Raw genomic sequence first — 20,747 nt, forward strand, 5'->3', positions numbered from 1 at the left:
CTGGCTCACGGGGCCCCGTGCATGCCAAGGTCTGTAGCTTGGCTGACAGCGGCCATGGCACGTAGTTCACCTGCTGGTCCTGGCTGTGTCCACCAGGGTGACCCATGGTGCTGGGTGACCTTTGCCGTGCCTGCGTCCCCCTCACTGTGAGGCTGGAGGCCCTGCGAGGTGAGGCTTGCTCTGTCCCGGAGATGGTTCTGGGAAGCACAGCGTGGCCGTGGCACCCCGAGGCTGTGGAGGTGGGCGACGTGCCCGACACGGGTCCTGGCAGCCGAGGTGCTTCATCCTGGGGCCCCCTCCAGCCCAGAGCATGGCCGCGTGGGGCGGCCCTGCCCGTCTCTCACCCGTGGGAGCCTGCTGGCCGGAGCATGCCCTCCAGCCTTCCACAAAAAGGGTCTGGTTAATAAGTGACTGTTGAGCCCTCAAAACCAAGTGGGCTGTCTACCTGCTGCACAGCCGCCCCACCTTGCTGCCCGGCAGTCCTGGGGCCAGGCACCACGTGCTGCCCAGGTGGGCCCCGGCCCAGGCCCCCCCACCGGCCTCCTAGGCCCTCCAGTCTTGGGAGGTGGGGTTGGGGAGAGCCCTGTTTCCCATGGGCTGAGGGACAAAGCAGGAGGTGACCCTGTGCCATGCTGGTCACCTCCAGGGCACCCTGCCAGCCCCCAGGGAGGCCCCGTGAAAACACCGGTCAAATATTAATCCTCAGGGTCCGTAAGAGAGATGCCGGCCCTGCGCCTGGCTGTGGAGAGGGACCCTCGACTGCAGACGCAGAACCATCGTCCTGGTGAACCGTCCACAGGCACGTCCCAGGCCGACACCAGCTTTGGTTAACCCCCGAGACTCCCTGAGGAGGCTCTCCTCCCTGCCAGCCTGCTGGGGCTACATGCCCTCCCCTCTGGTGGCCTGGACCCTGCTGGCCAAACCAGCGTCTGACCCTTCCACGAGGCAGGCCAGGTCACCACCGAGGATGTGCTGTCCCTCTGGGAACATGCTTCCCCAGGGCCACCATGTGAGAGGCCCCATCCCCCTCCCCCAGCCCAGTCTGGGCAGTGGTCACCCTGGTCCTGTGTCCTTTCCTGCTAGCTCTTCCCACCTCCTGCAGCCGCCTCTCTGTCCACTTTGCAGCAGGGTTCCCTAGTTGTGGCTCACAGTTCCCTGTCCCCTGTGAACCTGAGGACCCACAGCAGGTGGAGCACACAGTCGGAGCTCAGTACATGCTGCTGACCGTGAAGAACTACTACTGCCCAGGGCAGCTCCAGCCCCTCTGGGCTTCGGCGCCACATCCCCCAGGGGGCAGGCTGCGTGCTCCCCCTGAGTGGGCTGCGGGAGGTACCCCACCGGCAGCCGGGATCGGGTGGTCCTCCAGGAGAGGCTGGGAGGGGACTGCAGGGCTCCTTGGGTGAGGTAGGCGGTGGTCTCCTGACCAGCACCCGTGGGTCTGGGCACAGCGCGCAGCAGAGAGGCTGCAAGTCATTGTCCCGTCTGAACCACGGAGGAGGACAGTCCTCAGCCGGCGGGGGCCGCGCGTCAGCCTTATTGAGGTGAGTCACTGCACACGGCATCCAGGTGAACGGGTCAGGGCTTCGGTGTGCCCACAGATGTGTGCCCACCACCTCAGGCAACTGTAGAGGTTCCTTCGCCTCAGCACTGAGCCGTGGCCGCACTGCTGCCCCTCCCTGGCCACCGGCCTGTCGTCTGCCCGTAGGTGGCCCTGGTCTGGCTGTTTCACGCAAGACTCATCTGAGGACACATGGCCCTTTGGTCTGGCTTCTACTTGGCACGAGGTTGGCCAGGTGTCCCCGGGTGTCCCACATGGCTGGTGGCTGAGCAGCGTCCATGACTGGGCAGGTGGTGGGCGTCTGGGGGGCTCCACTGTTGGGCCACGATGGCCAGCACCATGGTGTACAGGCACGTTGGATGCAGGTTTTCCCCCTCTTGGGTTGTGCTTGAAGTGTTTTCCAAGATGTGTGGTTAGCTGAGGAATGGCCACGCTGCCCTCCAGCCCAGCAGAGCACAAGGCCCCTCCTGCAGCCCCCCTGCCTGTGTGCTGGGTTTTCCCCTCCTGCTGGAGGATCTGAGCGTCTTCTCACGCCCCGGTGGGCAGTCTGAGTCTTCCTGGAGCAAGGACTGGGCGGGTTCTTCATAATTGGACTGATGACCTGTCTTTTATTGCTGTCCCTTGTGCACTGCAGACGGAAACCTTTGCTGGACGCAAGCTCTGCACACAGTTTTTCCCCTTCGAAGGGCTGTTGTCTCGCTTTCTCGCTGTGTCCTTTGAAGTGCGGGCTCTACAGTCTAGGAGGCCAGTTGCCTTTTCTGTCTCTTCACTTGCTGCTCAGGCGTTTACTGCTGGATCTCGGAACCCTCTGCTGGTCCAGGCTCGTGCAGCTTCATCCCTGTGGTTTCCTTCTAGACGTTCTGAGAGTCCCATCTCCAGGTCTTGGGTCCATCTGAACTTGGCCTTCCTGTATGGTGTGAGGTAGGGATCTGACGTCATGCTCTTACAGGTGGCCACCGGCTGTCCCAGCAGCATTTGCTGAAGACCAGTCTTTCTCCTCTGGATGGGCTCGCCCAGTAGAACTACCTCCACGTGTGTGGGTTGATTTCAGAATCCTCAGTCTGCCCTGGGCTGCTTTCCTTTCCCGGTGCTGTGCTGCCTTGAGGCTGTGGTCTGTAATAGGCTTTGAAGTCAGGAGGTGTGGACCCTTCAGTGTTGTCCTAACCCAATTCTGTGAACTCTCCAGATGACCAGGGATCTGGAATCCCTGGAAGGACACGCTGGTCAAACTGACTCCATAAGAAATAGACCACCTCAATAGCTGTATGACAAGTGGGGAGAGAGTGAGCAGTCCAAGAGCTACCCTGAAGGAAAGCAGGCACACGGCTTCACAGCCTCTCCTGCCAACATCTAAAGACTCAGAATCAGTTCTTCACAAAGCAGCAGAGCGGAGAACCCTTCCCAAATCATTTTTTTGAGACTGGTATTATCCTGATACCAAGACCAAACAAAGGTATTGCACATGGACCAATTTGTTATAACTATGGACACAAAAATTCTTAACAAAATATTAGCAAACAAAATCCAGAAACATAAATAGGATCACGCACCATGACCACACGGGACTCACTCAAGAAGGCCAGGTGGTTGTTTTAACATCCAGAAATGAGTGGAACCGTGTCAGGTAAATAGTGATGAGCCCATTCTCAGTAGATGCAGAACAGATATTCGACCATGACCAACAACACCCTTTCATGGAAAAATTCTAAAAGCAAAAAACAAAAACAAAAAACAAACAAACTAGGGATAGAAGGAATCGTCTTTCACATGGTAAGGAACATCTGTGAACAATCACAGCTGACATCAGACTTAATGGGTAATGGCGGAACAGTCCCCCAAGGCTGGAACAAGGGACACATCTGTCACACCATCCTGAGGCTCTGCGGAGGCCAGGAGACAGGACATCCACATGGCAAAACCAGGGGAGACCGCTTCTGTCGGCAGACACCGGGTCTTGTGTATGTAAAGTCTGAAGGCATCCATTGAAGGAGAGTTCAGCAAGGTCGCAGGATACAACGTAAGTATACACTTCAGTTGTATTTCTACATACTTGCAATGAACAACCCCAAGCTGAAACTAAGAGATAATAAAACTCCAGGAATGAATTCAACAAAAAAGTACAAAACCTCTACTCTGAAAGCTACCAAGCAGTGTTGGAAGAAATGGAGGGAGATCTGAACAGATGGACAACCACCCAGGTCCACAGGTCACACTGGCAGACTCCCGAGTGTCTGGGTAAGTGCAGCCACGTCGGAGAGAGGCCACGGCAGGCTGACACTGATCTTCGTACTGAATTGCACAGGACCTGGAACAGCTGAAGCAGTTTTGAAAAAGACCAAAGGAGGTTCGGAGAAGAGCTCTCAGTCTGACAGTGTCTGCGGCTTGGGGTTGTGTGGATGCTTCCCAGAGTCCATGGCTGACTCAGGACCCAGGTAGGTCTTTTCACCTCATGTGAGTGGACGTTGGATTGCACAGTCGAATGGGGCAGCCAGGCACGCGTCCGTGTTCGGGCACGTGCAACCACAGAGCACCTGTCCTGAGCACGGGACGGTTGCCGGTACCGCATCCCTGCCGCACTTGCCAGACTGCGGCAGCTGCCTCGCCAGCCGCGGGGGCTCCCTGCCACGTGGTTTTGGAGGCTCGGCAGGAGTGACACCTCCGCGGAGTGCCTGGGGACAAGGACGGCTGTCTGAAGAGCATTTCTTCCACCCTCTGCTGAGTCCCCTGCCTCTCAGGTGGGGCCCGTGGAGCGTCTCAGGAGGACACGGGGAAGGAGCTGTGCTCTCCCAACAGAACTCTCACAACTGCAGAAGAGTTGACAGGACGGTGGCACCCGGTGGAGCCTGTCCCCAGACGATGACATCCACACTCTCCTCCAGGCACGGACTCTATCCTGCCATGTCCACGGCCACACACACGCATGTCCCTCTGTGAGCACAGGCACGTGCAGCACAGCCACACTCGGGCACCTGCTGTGTGCGTGTGCACACAGGCCCACACACACACACCCATGAGCAGTGCACAGGTGAGAGCACAAGCACATCTGTGCATGTGAAATCCACAGGGGTCTGCCTGGGGCCACGCGTGTGCTCGCACACCCACGTGCACCTGCACACTCTTTTTCTTGGTAGAGTGAATCTCATCGTCCTGCCCCTGTGCCCTTCACACATCTTAGAACAAGGACGTCCTGCAGACCCACAGTGTCTGGGGACACCTGCTGGGCCTGGCCTGTTTGGTGGGCAGGGGGCACTGCTCCAGGGCTGACTGGCCCCTGGCCGACCCATGACGTGGGCAGTCTGTGGTTCCTGAGGGAGGGGCAGGAGAGAGGACCCATGTCCTACAGGAAGGGTCTCTTTAGGACACAGCTGGCCCTGGCAAGTGTGCACAGCGGGGCACAGCCTGAGGGGACAGCCGATTGGAGGTGGCCGGGAGTCCTGGGGGGAGCCTGCCTAACTGCCTAGCCCAGCCTGAGGGCCCAGGGAGTAGGGAGCCCGTGGAGGCCCGCAGGGACGGAGGAGCTAGACACGCCTCCTCGGGCTGCGTGGTGGGATGAGGAGCTGGAGCCGCGAGGCTTGGAGCCGTGGCAGACGCGCTCCTGGCAGCCGGCAGCGAGAGCCCTCTGAGCGGCCCCCGGCCAGCCTCCTCCCTCACCTGTGGGTGTTCTCCGTGTGTGTTTTAATGAAAATAGAAGATGGCATTCCTCAGGAATCCCAACCCGACGGCCAACAAGACAGAACAGACGCGGCTCAGGCAGGCGCCTTGCACCGCTGCGAGTGGGGCCTTCTGGAAGGAGCCGGGGGCTGGGAGAGACGGTGGGGCGGGGCAGGGACTCCCGCGGAGAGCACGCCAGTCCCGGTGCCCACGGCGCTCGGAGGGACCATCCCAGGGCTGAGCACCCTACGGGCAGGCTGTTCCCAGCTCGTGTCCTTGTGACCACATTGCCTGACGGTGTCATCGTGGAGGAGGACTCGGGGGACGGTCAGCCGGCTCCGCTGCTCTGGCCTGAGGCGAGCGTCCTGGCAGGAGGGTGTGGCGGGAAAGCAGCCTGGCTCACCAGACAGGAAGGGAGGGGCAGGAGGCATCTCTTCTCTGGACTGTCCTGGTCCTCGTGGGCTTCTCTGGGACACCTCATGCCCACATAATGGCCCAGGGACGACTGAGGCGGGGCGCGGGGCCAGGCTGAGCCGCAGAGGTGCCCTGCAGGCTGCGGGTAGGGGTCCTGGGAGGCGTGGTAGCAGGGCGGGTCTGGGGCCTCGGAGCCGCGTGGAAGTTTGCCACAGGGAGTGAGGGGACTCCTGCCCCAGGGACCCCGGGTCCCCCACTGCAGAGCCGAGAGTGCCTGCGCGCCGTGTGGGGACTTGCCGTGCCCGGGAGGACCTTGGCCGGGGGCGTGGGTGTCTCACATCTTGGTACCTGCCATTACACTCAGGGGACACTCGGGCTTCTGTGGACAGAGTGACCTCACGTGTTGGGCTTCCCCGGAGGCCACCCACCCTGACGCTTCGTTGCTCCCTCGTCTGTCTTGGCTTTGGGGCGGCCGGCAGGGGTGAGCCCTGTGTCAGTCCGAGGACACTGGAGGCCAAGGGAGGACAGGTGTGGACTGCTGGCACCTCAGTAGTGCAGCAGGTCCTCCAAGGCCAGGTGATGCTCAGAACCAGGGGACTCTCATGACCACCCTGGCTGCACCGTGGACTCGGGAGGGGGCTGGGCAGAGCACGGCGCAGCAGCAGGACAGCAGCTGTGTTGGGCAGCGTCCTGCAGTGGGCGTGGGCGTGGGCCTCTCTGGCCTCAGGCCCCTTGAGAGAGGCTTCTTCCCAGGGTCCCTTGTCCTGCACCCAGATGGCCTGCAGCCGGGTTTCCAACAGGCAACTCTAGTGCCCAGGGGATCGACTGGCAGCGGTCACTGTCACCATGCACTGTCGCCTACCCACAGAGTGCCGTGGTTCCCCGGGCAGCGGGGGGCAAGAGTCAGCCCAGGTCACACTGGAATGCAGGCTGGAGGCCAGGGCCTTGCCCAAGTCATGGTGGCCACCTGGTACCTCCAGGAAGGGAGCCCTTCTGTCCACCTGCTTCCACGGAGCCAAAGAAGGGAACCCCACAGGCACCTGGGGTGGCTGCGTGGTGGGTGACCTGCGCTTCACGGCACTGCCCTGTGCAGGGGGGCTGCTCTCGCCCCTGGGGTCCTGCTGGGGAGTCGCGATGGATGTTGCTGTGTTGAGTTCCAGTGACTCAGGGCCGGCAGCTTTCTGAGCTCAGTGCAAGGGAGACACAAGGGCAGAGGACTGGGCCCCTGGGCCAGCCTGCCTCCCCTGCCCCGCCCCTGCTGGGCCCCGGCTCCCTGCCCGCCCTCCATCTGGATGTGGGACCCATCTCCTCCTGCTGGGTCCAGTCCATGAGCAGCGAGCAGCCGCTGGGCCTCCCAGGTGGCCTCCCCTGAGCCTCTGGGTGGGCCTCCTCGGACCCAAGCAGGCTCCTCACTTCCTGCAGGTCCCTTGAGCCCTCGCTTCCCGGCCTCCAAGGGCAGCCAGCCCTGGCCACCGTGATGCTCCCGGACAGGCAGGTGCCCACGTGAGCGGGTGAGCGAGGGTGCACATGTGTGCCCATGGGCACTTCCTGGTGGCCACCAGTCCTGAGCCTGGAACTGGTGTTCTCACCCCGAGGCGGAGGTAGCTGCATTGCCAGAGCCCAGATGGGCCTTGTGAGACCCACCCTAACACAGGAGGCCCCTGGACACATGCTGTGCCTCAAGGGCAGCTGGTGAGGTCAGGGCAGCAGGGTGGGTGGGGGTGGGGGGAGGGCGGGCACCCCGCCACGGGCCTCAGGGGTGCTGCCTGCGTGTGGGGGCAGCTGCTGTCCTGGGTGCAGCCCCGAGGTTGGTTTCCCAGGCCTGGCTCTGCCCAGGTATTCAGTGCTGAGCACATGACGCAGGGCCCAGCTGTCAGCGGCCCCAGGAGAGCTGTCTGAGCACCAGAGCCATCTGGACGGAGGTGGGGCTGGACGGGGCACCCCTGACATGAGTCCAGGGCCCCTCAAGCTGGCCCGAGTCCCCTGTGCATACGTGCCAGGGAAGGGCCTCTGGGGTTTCTGTTCTGAGATTTCCCAGAGACAGTAGGAGGCGTAAAATCACATTAGCGCAGTGGGTTTTCAAGTGAAGAGACTTCTCTGGGCACTTCCTAGACACCCCCGAGCGTCGTGGGGATTAATTTTGGGAACAAGGCCTTGCTGAGGCAGATGTTTGCATATGGTGCCCCTGCCTCGAGAGGGACAGAGCGGTCAGCTGTTTGAAACTGAGTTCTGATCTCAAACAAGCAGCCCTGCCCTTTGGACGCCATCGATTGATGACTACCCTGCAGCACGGCAGGGCCTGGGGAGGGTGGCGGTGACCTCTAGCACATGGTGACCTCTAGCACATGGCCTGCAAAGATGGGCAAGGGGGACTCAGGCAGAGGGCACCACTGGTGGGCAGAGCATCAGGGGTGTAGCATGAGTGTGCACGGACCCGTGTGGTTACATGTGAGCATGTGGGTGGGCTGCCAGGGTGCCTTTGTGATCACATCTGAGCCTGTGTGTGAGTGTGTGAGCGTGTGTGCGTGACTACCTGTGAGCGTGTGTGTGAGCGTGTGGGCGTGACTGCCCTGTGAGCGTGTGTGCGCACACATGTGTTCGCTGCCTGGTGCTGTCCTGGCTCTGCCTCCTCCTGGCCTCTGTGCCTCGGTCTCCTCATCTGCAGAAGGCCATGCAGGGCTCTGCAGGGTACCGGCCAGCTGGTGTGAACAGTGCCCAGCGCGGCGGGCCTGGCAGTGGCCTCTCCTCCTCCTGGGCTCGTCCTGGTGCATGCCTGCCACGTCCTGCTTGCTGGCCGTGGACAGCAGCCTGTCTGTCTTCTCTGGAATGCTCTGGTCTCATTCCCAGGCCTCTGAACTGAACCCAGGCTTCAGCCCAGGAGCCCAGGCAGGCCACTCCTTGCCATGCTGCCCTCTGTCCTGACTTGGACTGGGGCTCGGGCACTGGGTCCCTCTCTCTCTGGGGGGTCACTCTCTGAGGGTGTGGCCCAGGCACTGAGGACCCAGAGGGGACCTGAGCACCGGCCTGGCATGGTGTCCAGCAGGGAAGTGACGGTTGAAGGGCGGGGTCGTCACATCTTGGGTACAGGGTCAGCCTGCTCCAGGAGGAAATGGGTGCACAGGCGTGGGCTCACCTGAGCCCCGAATCTGTACTGCCAGGGTCCCGGGAGCAGTCCCAGCACCCCAGGTCTGTGCCCTCGCCCCACTGCCCCGGGCTCCGTCTGGGGGGCCCACCTGCCCCAGCCCTCGGGGTGAGGCAGCGTGACCGTTGGGCCAGGGGCAGTCGTGCAGCGAGAGTGAGTAGGGAGGAGCAGCCTCTGCGCCAGCCGGTCCCTGGCTTCGTTCCTACAGAGGTTCCCATCGGTGACGCAGGACTTCACGGACGCACCAGCACTTCCAACTGCTGGATCATCTCAGCTGGTCTTGGCTTCTCAGACTTCTTATCTAAACCTCAAAGTGAGCAACTCTTGGTTTCCTTGCAAAAGCCCATGTTCCCACAGCCTGCCTGCTGGCCAGGGTGGGTGGGCTTCTGGGGAAGCACCTTTAGCACTTGGAGGGTCCCTATGCCGCGGTCCTCTGTGCTCAGAGCTGCTGATATCACAGACACGTGGGCGAGGCACTGAGGGAGCTGGTCCCAGTGGGCTGTGCCCCTCCTCTCGAGGATCCATTCCCACCAGCACCCAGGGCCGTGGGGCCTGGCCTCCTGCCCTGCCTGGACCCGCCTGGAGTGGCTGCATATCACAGAGGAGGCTGGTCGGGTGGAAGAGCACCACACTGGCAGAATCTCAGCACCAGCCCCTCCTGCAAAACATCCACCCCAGCTGCTGCTTTCTGGCCACTCTGTGGTGTCCCTGAAGTACTGAGGAGCGAGGAGGGGGGCACTTCTGGGAGCCGGTGAGGCCGTTGCACCCTGTGGGTGCTGTCTACCCACCGCTGCAGCCTTGGGCTGACGTGGGCTCGCCTGGGCTGACATGATCCTCATGGCTCACCTGGGCTGACGTGGGCTCACCTGGGCAGACATGATCCTCATGGCTCACCTGGGCTGACGTGGGCTGACTTGGGCTCACCTGGGCTGACATGATCCTCATGGCTCACCTGGGCTGACGTGGGCTCACCTGGGCTGACGTGGGCTCACCTGGGCTGACATGATCCTCATGGCTCGCCTGGGCTGATGTGGGCTCACCTGGGCTGACGTGATCCTCATGGCTCACCTGGGCTGACGTGGGCTCACTCGGGCACTTTTGGCCCACACCATGAGGTGGAGCCGGGCACAGAGGAGGGGCCTGCAGAATGGTGCTGGCCAAACACAGCTCAGCTCCTGACCCTCCTGGGCTGCCTCGTCCCTTGGGTCCTCAGTTTCCTCATTTTAAGGTGACAGCAGCCTAGCCTGCCTCAAGTCTGGCTTTACCAAAGGCCGTGCTGTCACGGGGTTCAGGTGTCGGGCTGGTCCACCCCTCCCCCCAGCCTCCTGCTGCTGCAGGGCTGGTGGCCCAGGCAGTTAGGCACTGGACATCAGCACAGAGAGTGGGTACTGGGTGGGCCATTCAGGTCTCCTCCATGGAGTGGGCAGGCAGGACTGGCCCTGCCACATGGGGAGAGTGACGGCGGACATGGGAGTGTGACCCAAGCATCGCTGCCTGAGCCACAGAGCCTTCTGCGCCCCCGGAGGAGACGCAGCCAGCACGTGCAGCACCTCTAGGCCTCTGGGTGTCAGGAGATGCCACCTGAGGCTAGGGGAAGGAAGCCAGGGCAGGACTCCATGTGGCCCCAGACTGTGGGCCTGGAGAGCTCCCTTGCTGGACCAGTGGCAGTGCCCCAGGACTGGCCCCACCCAGAACGCTGTCCTGAGGGCTGCCCGGTGACCATATGGAGCTGAGATGGTGGGGGCCAGGGCCTCAGGGCCACCAGCTGAGGCAGCCCCTGGGCTGGCATGCAGGCTGTGGTCAGTACCTGCCCGCCTGCCCATCTCAGGGGACTCAAGGGATTGAGGTATCCCACAGGCTACTGGACAGTGCCGTGCCTGTGTGCCAGGGAGCCTGCTGTCTGTCGATGGTCCCTTGGATCCCAACAAACCCCTAATGTCCCTTTGCCGTCACAGTGATCCCCACTGATGCTGCATTAGCGTGGACACGCCTGCGGGACCTGGGTGCCCAGGAGAACCCTGGGGTCAGGAAGAAGGGGCTGCTTTCCCCTGGGTGGGGAGGGGACTTCCGATGCAGGGTTAAAAATGAAGCAGGAAAGCAGTGTCCACCCAGGCCTGCAGGGAGGTGGAGGGGCCTGGGGTGGGTGGAGGTCCAGGCAATGGCCTCAGGGGCCACTCCCTCCCCGGCCTCCATGTTTCGCCCCTGGGAGGCAGCAATTGCAACAGAGAGGAATTGCAGCAAGTTGAACGGTTTTCAAGTTCCAAGTTTACCACAAGCAGCCGTGGCTGGGGGCCAGGACTTCTGGGTGTGGTTTGCTGCAGGGTGAGGGGGACTGCGGCTGCCTCAGTGTCCCCAGGGGCTGGGAGTCCTGGCCTGAGGCCCCCACGCCTACACACTCCCCAGGCAAAGACTCTAGAGCAAGTTGGGAATTCTGCTGGGCGTCTTCAGAATGTCCCTCTGTCCTGCTTCTGTGGGAAGGAAGGGGTTAAGGTGAATCCAAGGGCACAGGTCACCTTGACTCCCTGGTTTGGGCCTTTTTGTCCTATGGGAGTAAAGTGTGGAAGAAGGGACTTCCCGAGGAGGCTGGAGAGGGTGGGGAGGCGGAAGGGCGGGCCGGCTGGCTCCTCCTCCCGGTGGCAGAAGACGCCCCTGCTCCTGCCGCCCCTGCTCCTGCCGGCGCTCACAGCCCTGATGGCCCCGGACCCCAGCAGACGCCTTGGCCGGCTGCTGCTGCTGCTGCTCACCTGCTGCCTTGTGCCCTCCTGGGCCAACCTGCTGACCCTGGACTGGCTGTGGTCCACCGACATCGCCGACTCCAAAGACACACTGGTCTCCCAGCCCCAGGGCAGCCTGCCCGTGCAGCCTGCAGCGGCCCCCGCCACACNGCCACACACGTGGCCCCCCAGGATGACCCCGCGGAGCAAAGGACGGCCCCTGCCAGCCCCAGGCCACCCTTGGAGAATCCGAAGGCCGCCCCAAGCAGGGCTCCTGGCGCTCCCATCAGTGCCACCGCCCCCGCCGCCCCAGCTGCAAGCCCGGACACGAGGGAGGAGAACGTCGCGGGAGTGGGAGCCAAGATCCTGAGCATAGCCCAGGGCATCCAGAGCATCGTCCAGCTGTGGAACGAGGCCACCCCTACCCAGAGCTCTGCTGGATCCGCCTCGGCCCCCACGGACCCTCTGGCCCTCGCGGGGCCCTCTGGCCCGCCCGAGGAGAGCGGGACCACTCTCGGGCCTCACAGAGGAGCTCTGAGCTCTCTGGGCACCTGGACGGCCGAGTCTGGCACTCTGGCTGTGCCCACCCAGTCGCCTCCCTCCCTGGACAGGCTCCAGGCACCACTGAGGGGGCACTCGGTGCCACGGGAGTCCCCAGGTAGAGCTCCTCTCTCTGTGCTGGGCAGGGACCCTCCCTGGGGAAGCCAGATGTCCCCAGGGAGGGTCCAGCATCTGAATGGGAAAGGACACTTGCCTGCAGCAGCTGGTCCCAGCCAGCCCCATGGACGCCCTGCGTTTGGCTCGCCTCTCCTGCTTCCCCTGGTGACGGGTCCTCCTGGTGCGCACAGTGCCCTCCCTGCTCTTTCCGCACACCCTGTGGCAGCTTTAACGGGGAACCGTGGTGCTTGGGTTTCCCACGTGGCTGATTCTGCGGGGCCTGGTCTCGCTAATAACTCTGCACTGCTCGGGGCTGGCCCTCCGACTCCCACTGGCCGCTGCCTGCCCCTGCCGCCCACCCTGCCCATCTGCGGCCACCTGGGCCTAGGGCGCTCCTGGCTGCCCAACCATCTCCACCATGAGAGCGGCGAGGAGGTGCAGGCCGCCGCGCGGGCGTGGGGGGGCCTCCTCCAAACACGCTGCCACCCCTTCCTCACCTGGTTCTTCTGCCTGCTGCTGGCCCCACCCTGTGGCCAGGGCCCCCTGCCCGCCCTGCCGCCCTGCCGCCAGTTCTGTGAGGCTCTGCAGGATGCGTGCTGGAGTCGCCTGGATGGGGGCCGGCTGCCGGTTGCCTGTGCCTTGCTCCCTGCCCAGGAGGACGGGCACTGTGTGTTCATTGGGCCAGCTGCAGGTAACTGGCCGGCTTCTGGACTCCCCACTCTCCTTGGAGCCTTGCGGGGGGTGCCCAACGTGGGCGCCCATTAGCAGCAGCTGGGGAGGGGGAGGCTGGGGCATGGTGCCCTGAGCAGAGGTCCTGGGGTCTGGGCAGGGCCAGGGGGTGGATGTGACCACAGGGGCCCTGTTGCAGTGCGTTGGGGTGTCATCAGGGCCAGTGTCCCCCACATTTCAGTGTGTTCAGTTCTCACCGTGGTCTGAGGTGGCCCTGGGAGACAGGTGTGGAGCAGTGACGTGACTTGACCAAGGGAGCAGAACTCCTACCAGTTTGGGGGGTTCTGTCCTTGCTCCTGGGCATCAGGCTGCACGGTCCCAAGTTGACCCTGGGCGCTCAGCCAGCTCTGCTGAGTGGGCTGCAGGGATGGACTTGGCAGGTCTGGGCCACACCGGGGCCCACTGAGGCCCGGCCTGCTGTGCACACTGGGCGGTCACTCAGCCCAGCCTGTCTAGCTTCTGAACAAGCAGCCTGCCTGTCTTGGTGGCAGTGTCCCCACCCACAGAGGCCCGTCACTCACGGCCTGCCACTGTTGCTGGCTGAGCAGGGCAGAGGCGAGGGCAGAGGAAGGAACAGGCAGGCTCTCCGACCACCCCCGGCACAGGGCAGTCATGACAGGCCCCAGCCGCTGGCCCCTCCCAGTCCCAGCTCCTCAGCGGCAGTTGGTGCCCGGTGACCTTGGCCACGGTACAGAGCGTGGGTGTTCTGTCCTCTCCATGGGGAAGCAGGCTTGACCCTCGTTCCTGGCCTTTGGAACTGGGCGCCAGGCTGGACCAGAGCTGGGTGTCTGAGGTTGGGGTTTTGTGTGGACGCCCGCTGCTGGCTCCATGGGGGGCGAGCTTGGGTACATCCCAGCATTCTCAGGGCCCAGTTGGCTCAGCAGAGGTCCCTGTGGACGCCAGACAGGTCTGGGGTGCACCGAGGAGGGCCACAGGCCAGGCAGTGCCAGATGCCGATGATGGTCAGTGCCCCAGCCCAGGAGAGAAGCGCACGAGGGGCAGGACTCCCGGGGACAGGCAGGCAGTGGAGGTGGCTCTGGGGGCCCCGTGGCTCCTGCCTGGTGGCTGTGAACGAGAGGGGTGGTGGATGTGGAGGGGTGGGGCGCAGGGCCTGCTCAGGGGGGCCTGGTGTGCAGAAGCCAGGGGCCTTATCTGCATTAGGGACCAAGCAGGGCCACTCCAGGGTCAGCCTAGATTTTATCAGAGGGCAGCTGGAGCCGCCGTAGTGGCCATGTCCCTTAGCCCCCCACGGGGAGCCAGCTCTGGCTGCGGCCCCCACAGGCCACAGCTGGCTGAGCTGCCTGGCTCTGAGCCCCCAGCTGTGCTGGTCAGGGTGGGCCCCAGGGAGGCGTCTGGCAGGAGGGCTTGGCCTTGTGGGAAGTTGCCCATCCAGGCCCGAAGAGACGGTGGGGGTGGGGTGGGCGCTGCCAAGGGCAGGGGAAGGGCCTGGCCCACCTGTTCCCATCTGTTTTGGATGTAGCCCGAAAGCCGTGGGCCAGCCCTGCTCCTGCCGGGTGTTAGTGAAGACCCCCTCTCCTCTGGCGGGGGTCAGTCCTTGCCACATGGCCGGGGCAGCTCAGGCCGTCCTCATCACAGCATCTCACTGCAGTAAGCTGGTAGGACATCTGGACGTACTGGCTGTGTCCCCAGACGGGTCCTGGGGGACCCTTCCAACCCCATAATTGGCCCACAGCTCCTCAGGCCAGAGGTGGGTGGCAGTGTCATTATTCCAGGAGCCCTTCGCAGGCCTGGCTGGGAGACAGGGCGGGGGCAGGGAGGGTCCTCCCTGTCCTGGTCACTCACCCCCTCCCCAGTCTCCTTTGCCCTGGAGTGTGCCCCCATGCCGGCTGGCCCCTGTTGGGCTGGACACTCATACTCCAGTGGGAGGCGGGTGCAGAAGCACCAGGCCATGGTGGGACAGGAAAGGATGGGTGGGGGACCCAGACAGGGACTCAGCCCTCCCCACGCTGGTGCCAGGTCCCTCGGTGGTGCTGAGGTCCTGGGGGGCAGGCTGGGCTCTGGTCCTGGCATCAGGAAGTGACTGACTCGGAGCTGGCAGGTCTCGGCTGCATCTGAGGCCTGGGGGGTTGGGGAAAGTGAGCCCCTGCAGTGGGGAGAGGCCCAGGCCTGCTGCCTCTTCCCCAGGGCCTCCCTGCACACCTGGCCCTGCACATGACCCTCACACCTACACACCACCTGAGGTCTCTGTACTCATGGGTCCAGCTGGGCTTTTAACCTGTCCCCATCTCTTCCTTAGCCCTCCCAAGAGATTTGAGGGGATGGACTGGTGCATGGTGTGTGGGGACAGGGCAGCACCTGGCTGGACTTGGGGAAGGGGAGGCACCCTGTAGGACCCCTGCACGGCTGGAGCTGGCAGTCAGTTCCCAACTGGGGACTCTTCAGGAGCTTGCTGTGTCTGGGGCCTGTCCCTCAGGCCCTGGGGAACGGAAGTGAGGCCCTGCTGGGTAGAGCCGGTTGCTGCTTTGGGACTCCTGCAGCTGCTGAGAGTGAGCAGTGGGCCTGCCCTGGCTCCATGGAGGCCGCTGAGCGATGAGTGTGAGTGATGGGTCCAGGGCCGTGGCGCTGGGTGCTGGGCTGTGCTCCACACCTCTCCTGCTGCCTCTAAACTCCGCTGGCCTGGGAGGGAGGCCGAGGCGGGGTAGCCGCTGGGTCCTGTAAGCTGGTGTGCTCCCTGTTCGCCTGAGAGGGAGGGGCGCAGGGAGATGGGCTCCCTGCGTCTGCCTGGGGCTCTTGGCACTTTGGGGGCTCCTGCTGGACACGCTGGGCTGCAAGCATCTCTGGCTTCTCTCAGAAGTGCCCCATCCGTGGCACCTGTGGGACATGTGGAGGCAGGGGAGGGCCTTCGGGTCCCTGGGCGGCTCCTTGTGCTGGCCCAGGACGGCAGTCCCTGCCCCTCTGCCAGGAGCTCCCAGGCTTCTGGGCCGTAGGGCGTCCGCATCCAGGGCCTCTGGTTAGATGCAGATCTTAGTAAACATTGCTAGGCTTTAGGACGCTTCAGTTAGCTCGAGGTTTCTGTTTAACTTGATTCAAGGAGGAGACAAGACCACCTCCCTGGGAAATGCCCAAGTGCTTACCTCTTGCTCCTGGCAACCTACAAATATTTTTCGTATGATGCTGGCTGAGCCCTGCACGGATTCCCGCCCCTTCAAGATCACGAGCCTTGCACAGCTCATTCTGCCCGGTGTCCAGGCCCAGGCAGGACCCAGATGGTCCAGAGGGCCGGGAACCCGTGCGTGTGACTGCAGCACGGACCCCAGGTGTGCACACCTGGCGGCATGGCCACCCGCGCCAGCTGGCTGCGCGTGCACACTTCACTCCTCCCGCATCAGCAGGCACTTAGAGCAGAGCCCACCTGAGCGCAGTCCAGTGTTGCTGGCTTGGGCCACCGTGCTGGGCACTGGCCCCCAGAACACGTTCTCAGGCAGCTCTCGGCCCTTTGAGGGACGTCTCCCCTTCCTCCCCTCCCAGCCCCGGCACCACCTTCGCGCTGCACAGCCAGGCTGTGCTGGTTTCCACACGCGGGAGATCGTGCAGCGTTTTCTTCCTGTGACCTATTTCACTTGTGTGCGGTCCTCCAGGCTCACCCGGTGGCCACAGTGTGGCAGTCCCTCCTTGTTAAGGACAGCTCTGGGTCCAGCACCAGGGTTCCCGGCTTCTGTCCGTCAGCCCTGGTTGGTTCTGTATCCGGCCATGAGCTGAGAGCAGCCGTCCCCTCTGCACACACCAGTCAGCTGGTGTGGGTGGTCATGCTACAGGTGTGCACACCTCTGCAGGTGGTTTAGAGCCCTTCCCTCGGCAGTTCTCCCCTCGCTCAGGGCTAGCATTTTGTTCTTGGTGATGTCACTGCAGATGTATTGTGTCCTAGCCTCTGCAAGTCGCACCTCGTCCTCCTGGAGAGAGGCCATCATTTTGTGTTCGACTATGACCTGCCACATGCTGAGCCCTGATAGCTCTCGAGGCCTGTCATGAGACCTTAGGATGTCCTGTATGAAGGCCCTGTCATGGGCCAGCAGGGTGTCCCTTCTTCCTTTCCCCTTGTATCGTTCCTCTGCTTAGGACCCTGCTGCTGGCATGGAAGTGGGAGGAGCAGGTGCTGGTCCTACCCCTGGCCTCGGGGTCCACGGCCTGCGCCTCTGAGTGAGGAGCCTGCTGCGGGTTTTCCACAGTGGCTCAGGTGGCACTGAGTGGCTTATGTCCCCTCCTGGCTGGCCGTGGTGAATGTGGGTTCTCTGCACTGTGGATGCCCTGATCCGCCCTCCATCTGCAGATGGTCTAGCCTGCTGACCCGTCCTGGAGCTCCAGGGTGGACCTCGATGCTGACGGCAAGTGCCCCTGATGCGGTGCTGCCCACTGCAGTGGGCCAGAGGTTTCCCGCAGGCTGTAGGGATTGGGGTGTCTGTAGCTGGGCTTGGTGACAGGCAGATGCTGGCCTCAGATGGAGCTAGGAAGTGTCCTCGCTTCCTCAGTGCGTTTGGCAGAGCTTGGGAGGTGACTTAGCTTTTTCGTTGCTGCAACTAAAAGATCCGAACAGATCAACCGCAGGGAGGGGAGTCCATGTGGGTCCAGGGTTCCAGAGGTGTGAGCCATGGAAGGCCGGCCACGTTCCTCAGGGCTCCAGGGGAGGCTGACATCGCGGTGGGGACTGTGCCCAGGGAAGCAGCTCCCACGATGGTCAGGAAACAGACTCCACTGTCCAGATACAGATACAGACCCCAAAGCCGCACCCAGTGCCCCCTCCTCCAGCCACCACCCACTCACCCCCTACCAGGACTGAGACCCTTACCACCCCCATTTCTCCTCTGAACCTTCTTGCTTGTCGTTTGCCTTTTGGGGACACCTCACATCCAAACCGTGACAGGAGGGACAGGTGCTGGCCCTTGGTAGGTGGCTGGCAGGGGTCTCCGTGAGGCCAGGCCCAGGGCTTTCCTGTGTTGGGGATGCTGGATTTCTCAGTTCCCTCTCCTGCTAGTTGAGATCTGCTCCGAGTCTTTCTTCGTGGTGTGGTCTTGGTCCTCTCGTGTTTCTAGGGTGGATCCATTTCCCTCGATTTCCGTTTCCCATCGTTGGCTCGCAGTTGCTCTGGCTACTTTCTCATATCTGCTCTTCTTATTCCTGTAGAATCAGTAACGTCCCCATTTTGCCTTTGACCTTAGTGACTTGAGTCTTCTCTCTCTCTTTTCTGGGTTCATTTAGCTGAGGATTTGTCAATCTTGTTGATCTTTCCAAAGAACCGACTTTGGTTCCATCGATTTTCTCTGCTGTTTTCCTCTTCTCTATTTCATCTGTGTATCTGACTTTCTGCTCTCTTCTCTGTTTAGTTTTCATGAGGTTTGGGCTTAACTTTTCTGCCTCTTTCTTTAGCACTTGAGTAGACTGGCCTCTGGCCTCTGCTGGTGACCCCAGGCTGCTCTCAGGACTCCCTCGTCTCTGTTTTAAGGAGCTGGAGAGCAGCAGGGCTCCGGGGGGTCCGAGTCCGTGTGTCACCCAGGGGGCAGCTCTAGGCCTGTCCCTGCTGCTTCCCCTTCTCGGTCCCCACACGCGTGCTGGTCCTCCTCCACCGTCCTCCAGGGGTCCCCGTGGTCTGGTCCTCCGCTGACCAGCCCTGTCTGTGCGCAGTGTCTTGGCACTGCTCGTGGTGACTTCACCTGACCTCGCGGAGGACTCGGGAGGGACTGCGTCATGGATCTCGGCCTCTGCGCTCCTCAACGCCACACTTCCTGTTCTTCTGCGTCCTGGCGGACACCCCTGCTTGGCTCAGCCTTCTCTCGGCGTCCCCACAGCCCCCTCCGTCCTCTGAGCCTCTTCAGAGTGAGGACTCGCGGCTGGTCTGTCTTGGGGTGGGTCTCGGGGACGTTTCCCTGGAGTGGCCTCTCTCCTGTCTCTGTGCGCCTTGGCCTGTGTGGTTCTAGCTGGACCTCAGCTCTGATGATGGCCCTCTGGACGCGGATCTCCCGGCCACCCCGTGGTTTCTGTTTATTCCTTGGCTTGCTCCTGAGGCTCTTCTGGCCCGGGGTCAGCCCGAGGCGAAAGCTGGCGGTCTCCTGGGGTCTTGGCCGTGCTGAGCTGCCTGAGCGAGTTCTCCTCGGTTCCTTTTCAGTCCTTGGTCTTCCATGTCAAGAGGAGAGTAACAGAAAAGGGAGGGTAACAAGGAGATGCAGCTCTGTGCCTCCTGAGGTCAGCAGGGGGCACGGGTCCCCAGCGTCTGGGGAAGTGGCAGGCCTGCGTGGGCCAGGGACTCCAGCACAGCTCTCCAGGCCCAGAGGCCCGTGCCTGCTGCCTCCAGACAGCGCCCCCACAGTCCTCCGGGAAGCCATGTTTGAGTGTTTGCCATCAAGAAATCACGTGTGGAGGCGCCGGCACCATCGGGCTAGTGCTACGGCTGACCTGGGTGCCACCACGACTCACCTAGGAGGACAGGCTGCTGTGGGCACCACGACGGTCCCGAGCTGCGCCATGTGCCTTCCTGCGCAGAAACCCGGGCCGGGGGTCAGGATGCACACGTGTGTTGGGGTTTCCTCCTATCTGCAGGCCTCAGACTTGGTCCCACACCTCTCACTGCCACAGGGACGTCTTTGGGGACCATCATGCTGCCCACCGGTCTGTGTGGATGTCACAGGTGGCGGCCCAGGTGGGCAGGGACGTGCCATTCTCACTTTGCAGGAATGGATGGGGCCTGCGTCCGGGGATGCCCGTCTCCAGGGAGACCCGTGTGCTCTGGTATTTTCACCCCCGAGGACAAGTCCCAGCAGCCGGCCCGCCGGGCTCGCTGGCATTGCTCCTGTCACCCAGCTAAGGAACATGGTGCGGCCTCTTTGGGTCCTTGGGCAGCCCTGCCCAGATGGAGCTGCCCTCAGGGAGCATCCTCATGTCCCTGGGCCTCTCCTCTTCTAGGCCATCAGAAGCACCAGCCGGGCAGTACCGGGCGTCGCTGAGGTTGCTGGGCGGGTGCAGCTCTGAGAATTACAGAGGAGTCGGCCTGGACTGCTGTCTCCACCCGGTGACAGGGACAGGCACGTCCCTCAGGTCACAGTGTGGGTCCTCGCTGCTGCTCAGGATGCCTGTTCCTGGAGTCTTTCTTTTGATGTGGCGATTGGGTTCCCTGCCCACCTGGCCTTCCCTCTGTAATTGCCACCGTGTGACAAAGTGCAGGTGTGGGTCTGTGAACCCTGCCGAGCTCAGGAAGTGCCCCTGCTCCTGAGGCTGTCATTTTCTGTTTTGACAGGCTCCTGAGGGCCTGTCATTACCCACAGGATCTGTGATCACTTTGGCATCGGGGCACCATTGTGGGGTGCACGGTCGTGGCACCTGGCCGGTCAGACGTGCAGGTTGACAATGTGTCGTCCCTGTCCCCCGGGACTCGGCTGGACTGTTGACTGAGCAGTGGGTGGTGGTTCTGTCACCGTCCCCTGGTGTTAGAAGTCAGGCAGCACAGAGCTAGGTTCCCCTGCTCCCCGCCTGCTCTGCTCCTGGACTCTCGCGGTCTCCAAGTACGCCGTCCCTGGGAGCGCTGCTGCCCCGCGCGCCTCTCCATGGCTGGCAACGTGAACTCGTCCCGTCCTCCCCTTTATGGCTCTGGCTCTTTTGCTGCCTGTTCTGGATTGGCCGTCACTTCTAGGTTCCAGGGGACTTGAAATGAGTGTCTTCAAGTTGAGGGTGCTGTGGGCCTCCTGAACCCTGAGCCTGGTGCTTCTGCCCCTGCTGGAGCTGGAGCAGGAGGGCAGGGGGCCTCTGGGAGTCCTCAGGGTGGGCCTTTCCTCTGGGAGTCCTCAGGGTGGGCTCCTCCTCTGGGAGTCCTCAGGGTGGGCTCCTCCTCTGGGAGTCCTCAGGGTGGGCCCCTCCTCTGGGAGTCCTCAGGGTGGGC

General features: G+C 62.7%; 2 protein-coding genes across 5 annotated transcripts in view; both read left to right on the plus strand.

Moving 5' to 3' along the window:
- Positions 1-11,456: 11,456 nt before the first annotated feature.
- Positions 11,457-20,747, plus strand: part of Col18a1 (collagen type XVIII alpha 1 chain) — a 47,365-nt gene continuing 38,074 nt past the window's right edge. The window contains 2 exon segments of the mRNA XM_048803954.1: positions 11,457-11,555; positions 11,558-12,137. Coding sequence (XP_048659911.1) covers positions 11,457-11,555; positions 11,558-12,137 — 679 coding nt within the window.
- Positions 15,428-20,741, plus strand: LOC107136551. 4 transcript variants are annotated; one of them, XR_007347862.1, is made up of 3 exons: positions 15,428-19,687; positions 19,778-19,909; positions 20,109-20,741. XR_007347862.1 is itself a non-coding variant. In XM_048803792.1 (2 exons), exons 1-2 carry the CDS (start codon positions 18,566-18,568, stop codon positions 19,841-19,843), a joined length of 1,188 nt encoding a protein of 395 aa, XP_048659749.1. In that variant the 5' UTR covers positions 15,428-18,565; the 3' UTR covers positions 19,844-20,741. The 4 variants fall into 4 exon arrangements, 1 of the variants encoding a protein (XP_048659749.1); XR_007347863.1 differs by having other exon boundaries at positions 19,778-19,896; XR_007347861.1 differs by having other exon boundaries at positions 15,428-19,909.

The sequence above is a fragment of the Marmota marmota genome, unplaced genomic scaffold (genome assembly GCF_001458135.2).
Source record: "Marmota marmota marmota unplaced genomic scaffold, marMar, whole genome shotgun sequence".
Taxonomy (NCBI): Eukaryota; Metazoa; Chordata; class Mammalia; order Rodentia; family Sciuridae; genus Marmota; species Marmota marmota.

Coding starts and splice junctions, on each gene's coding strand:
- LOC107136551 (XM_048803792.1), top strand. CDS start 18,566: ATGGATCTCGGCCTCTGCGCTCCTCAACGCCACACTTCCTGTTCTTCT. Junction 19,688..19,777: donor TCACCCAGCTAAGGAACATG/GTGCGGCCTCTT, acceptor CTCCTCTTCTAG/GCCATCAGAAGCACCAGCCG.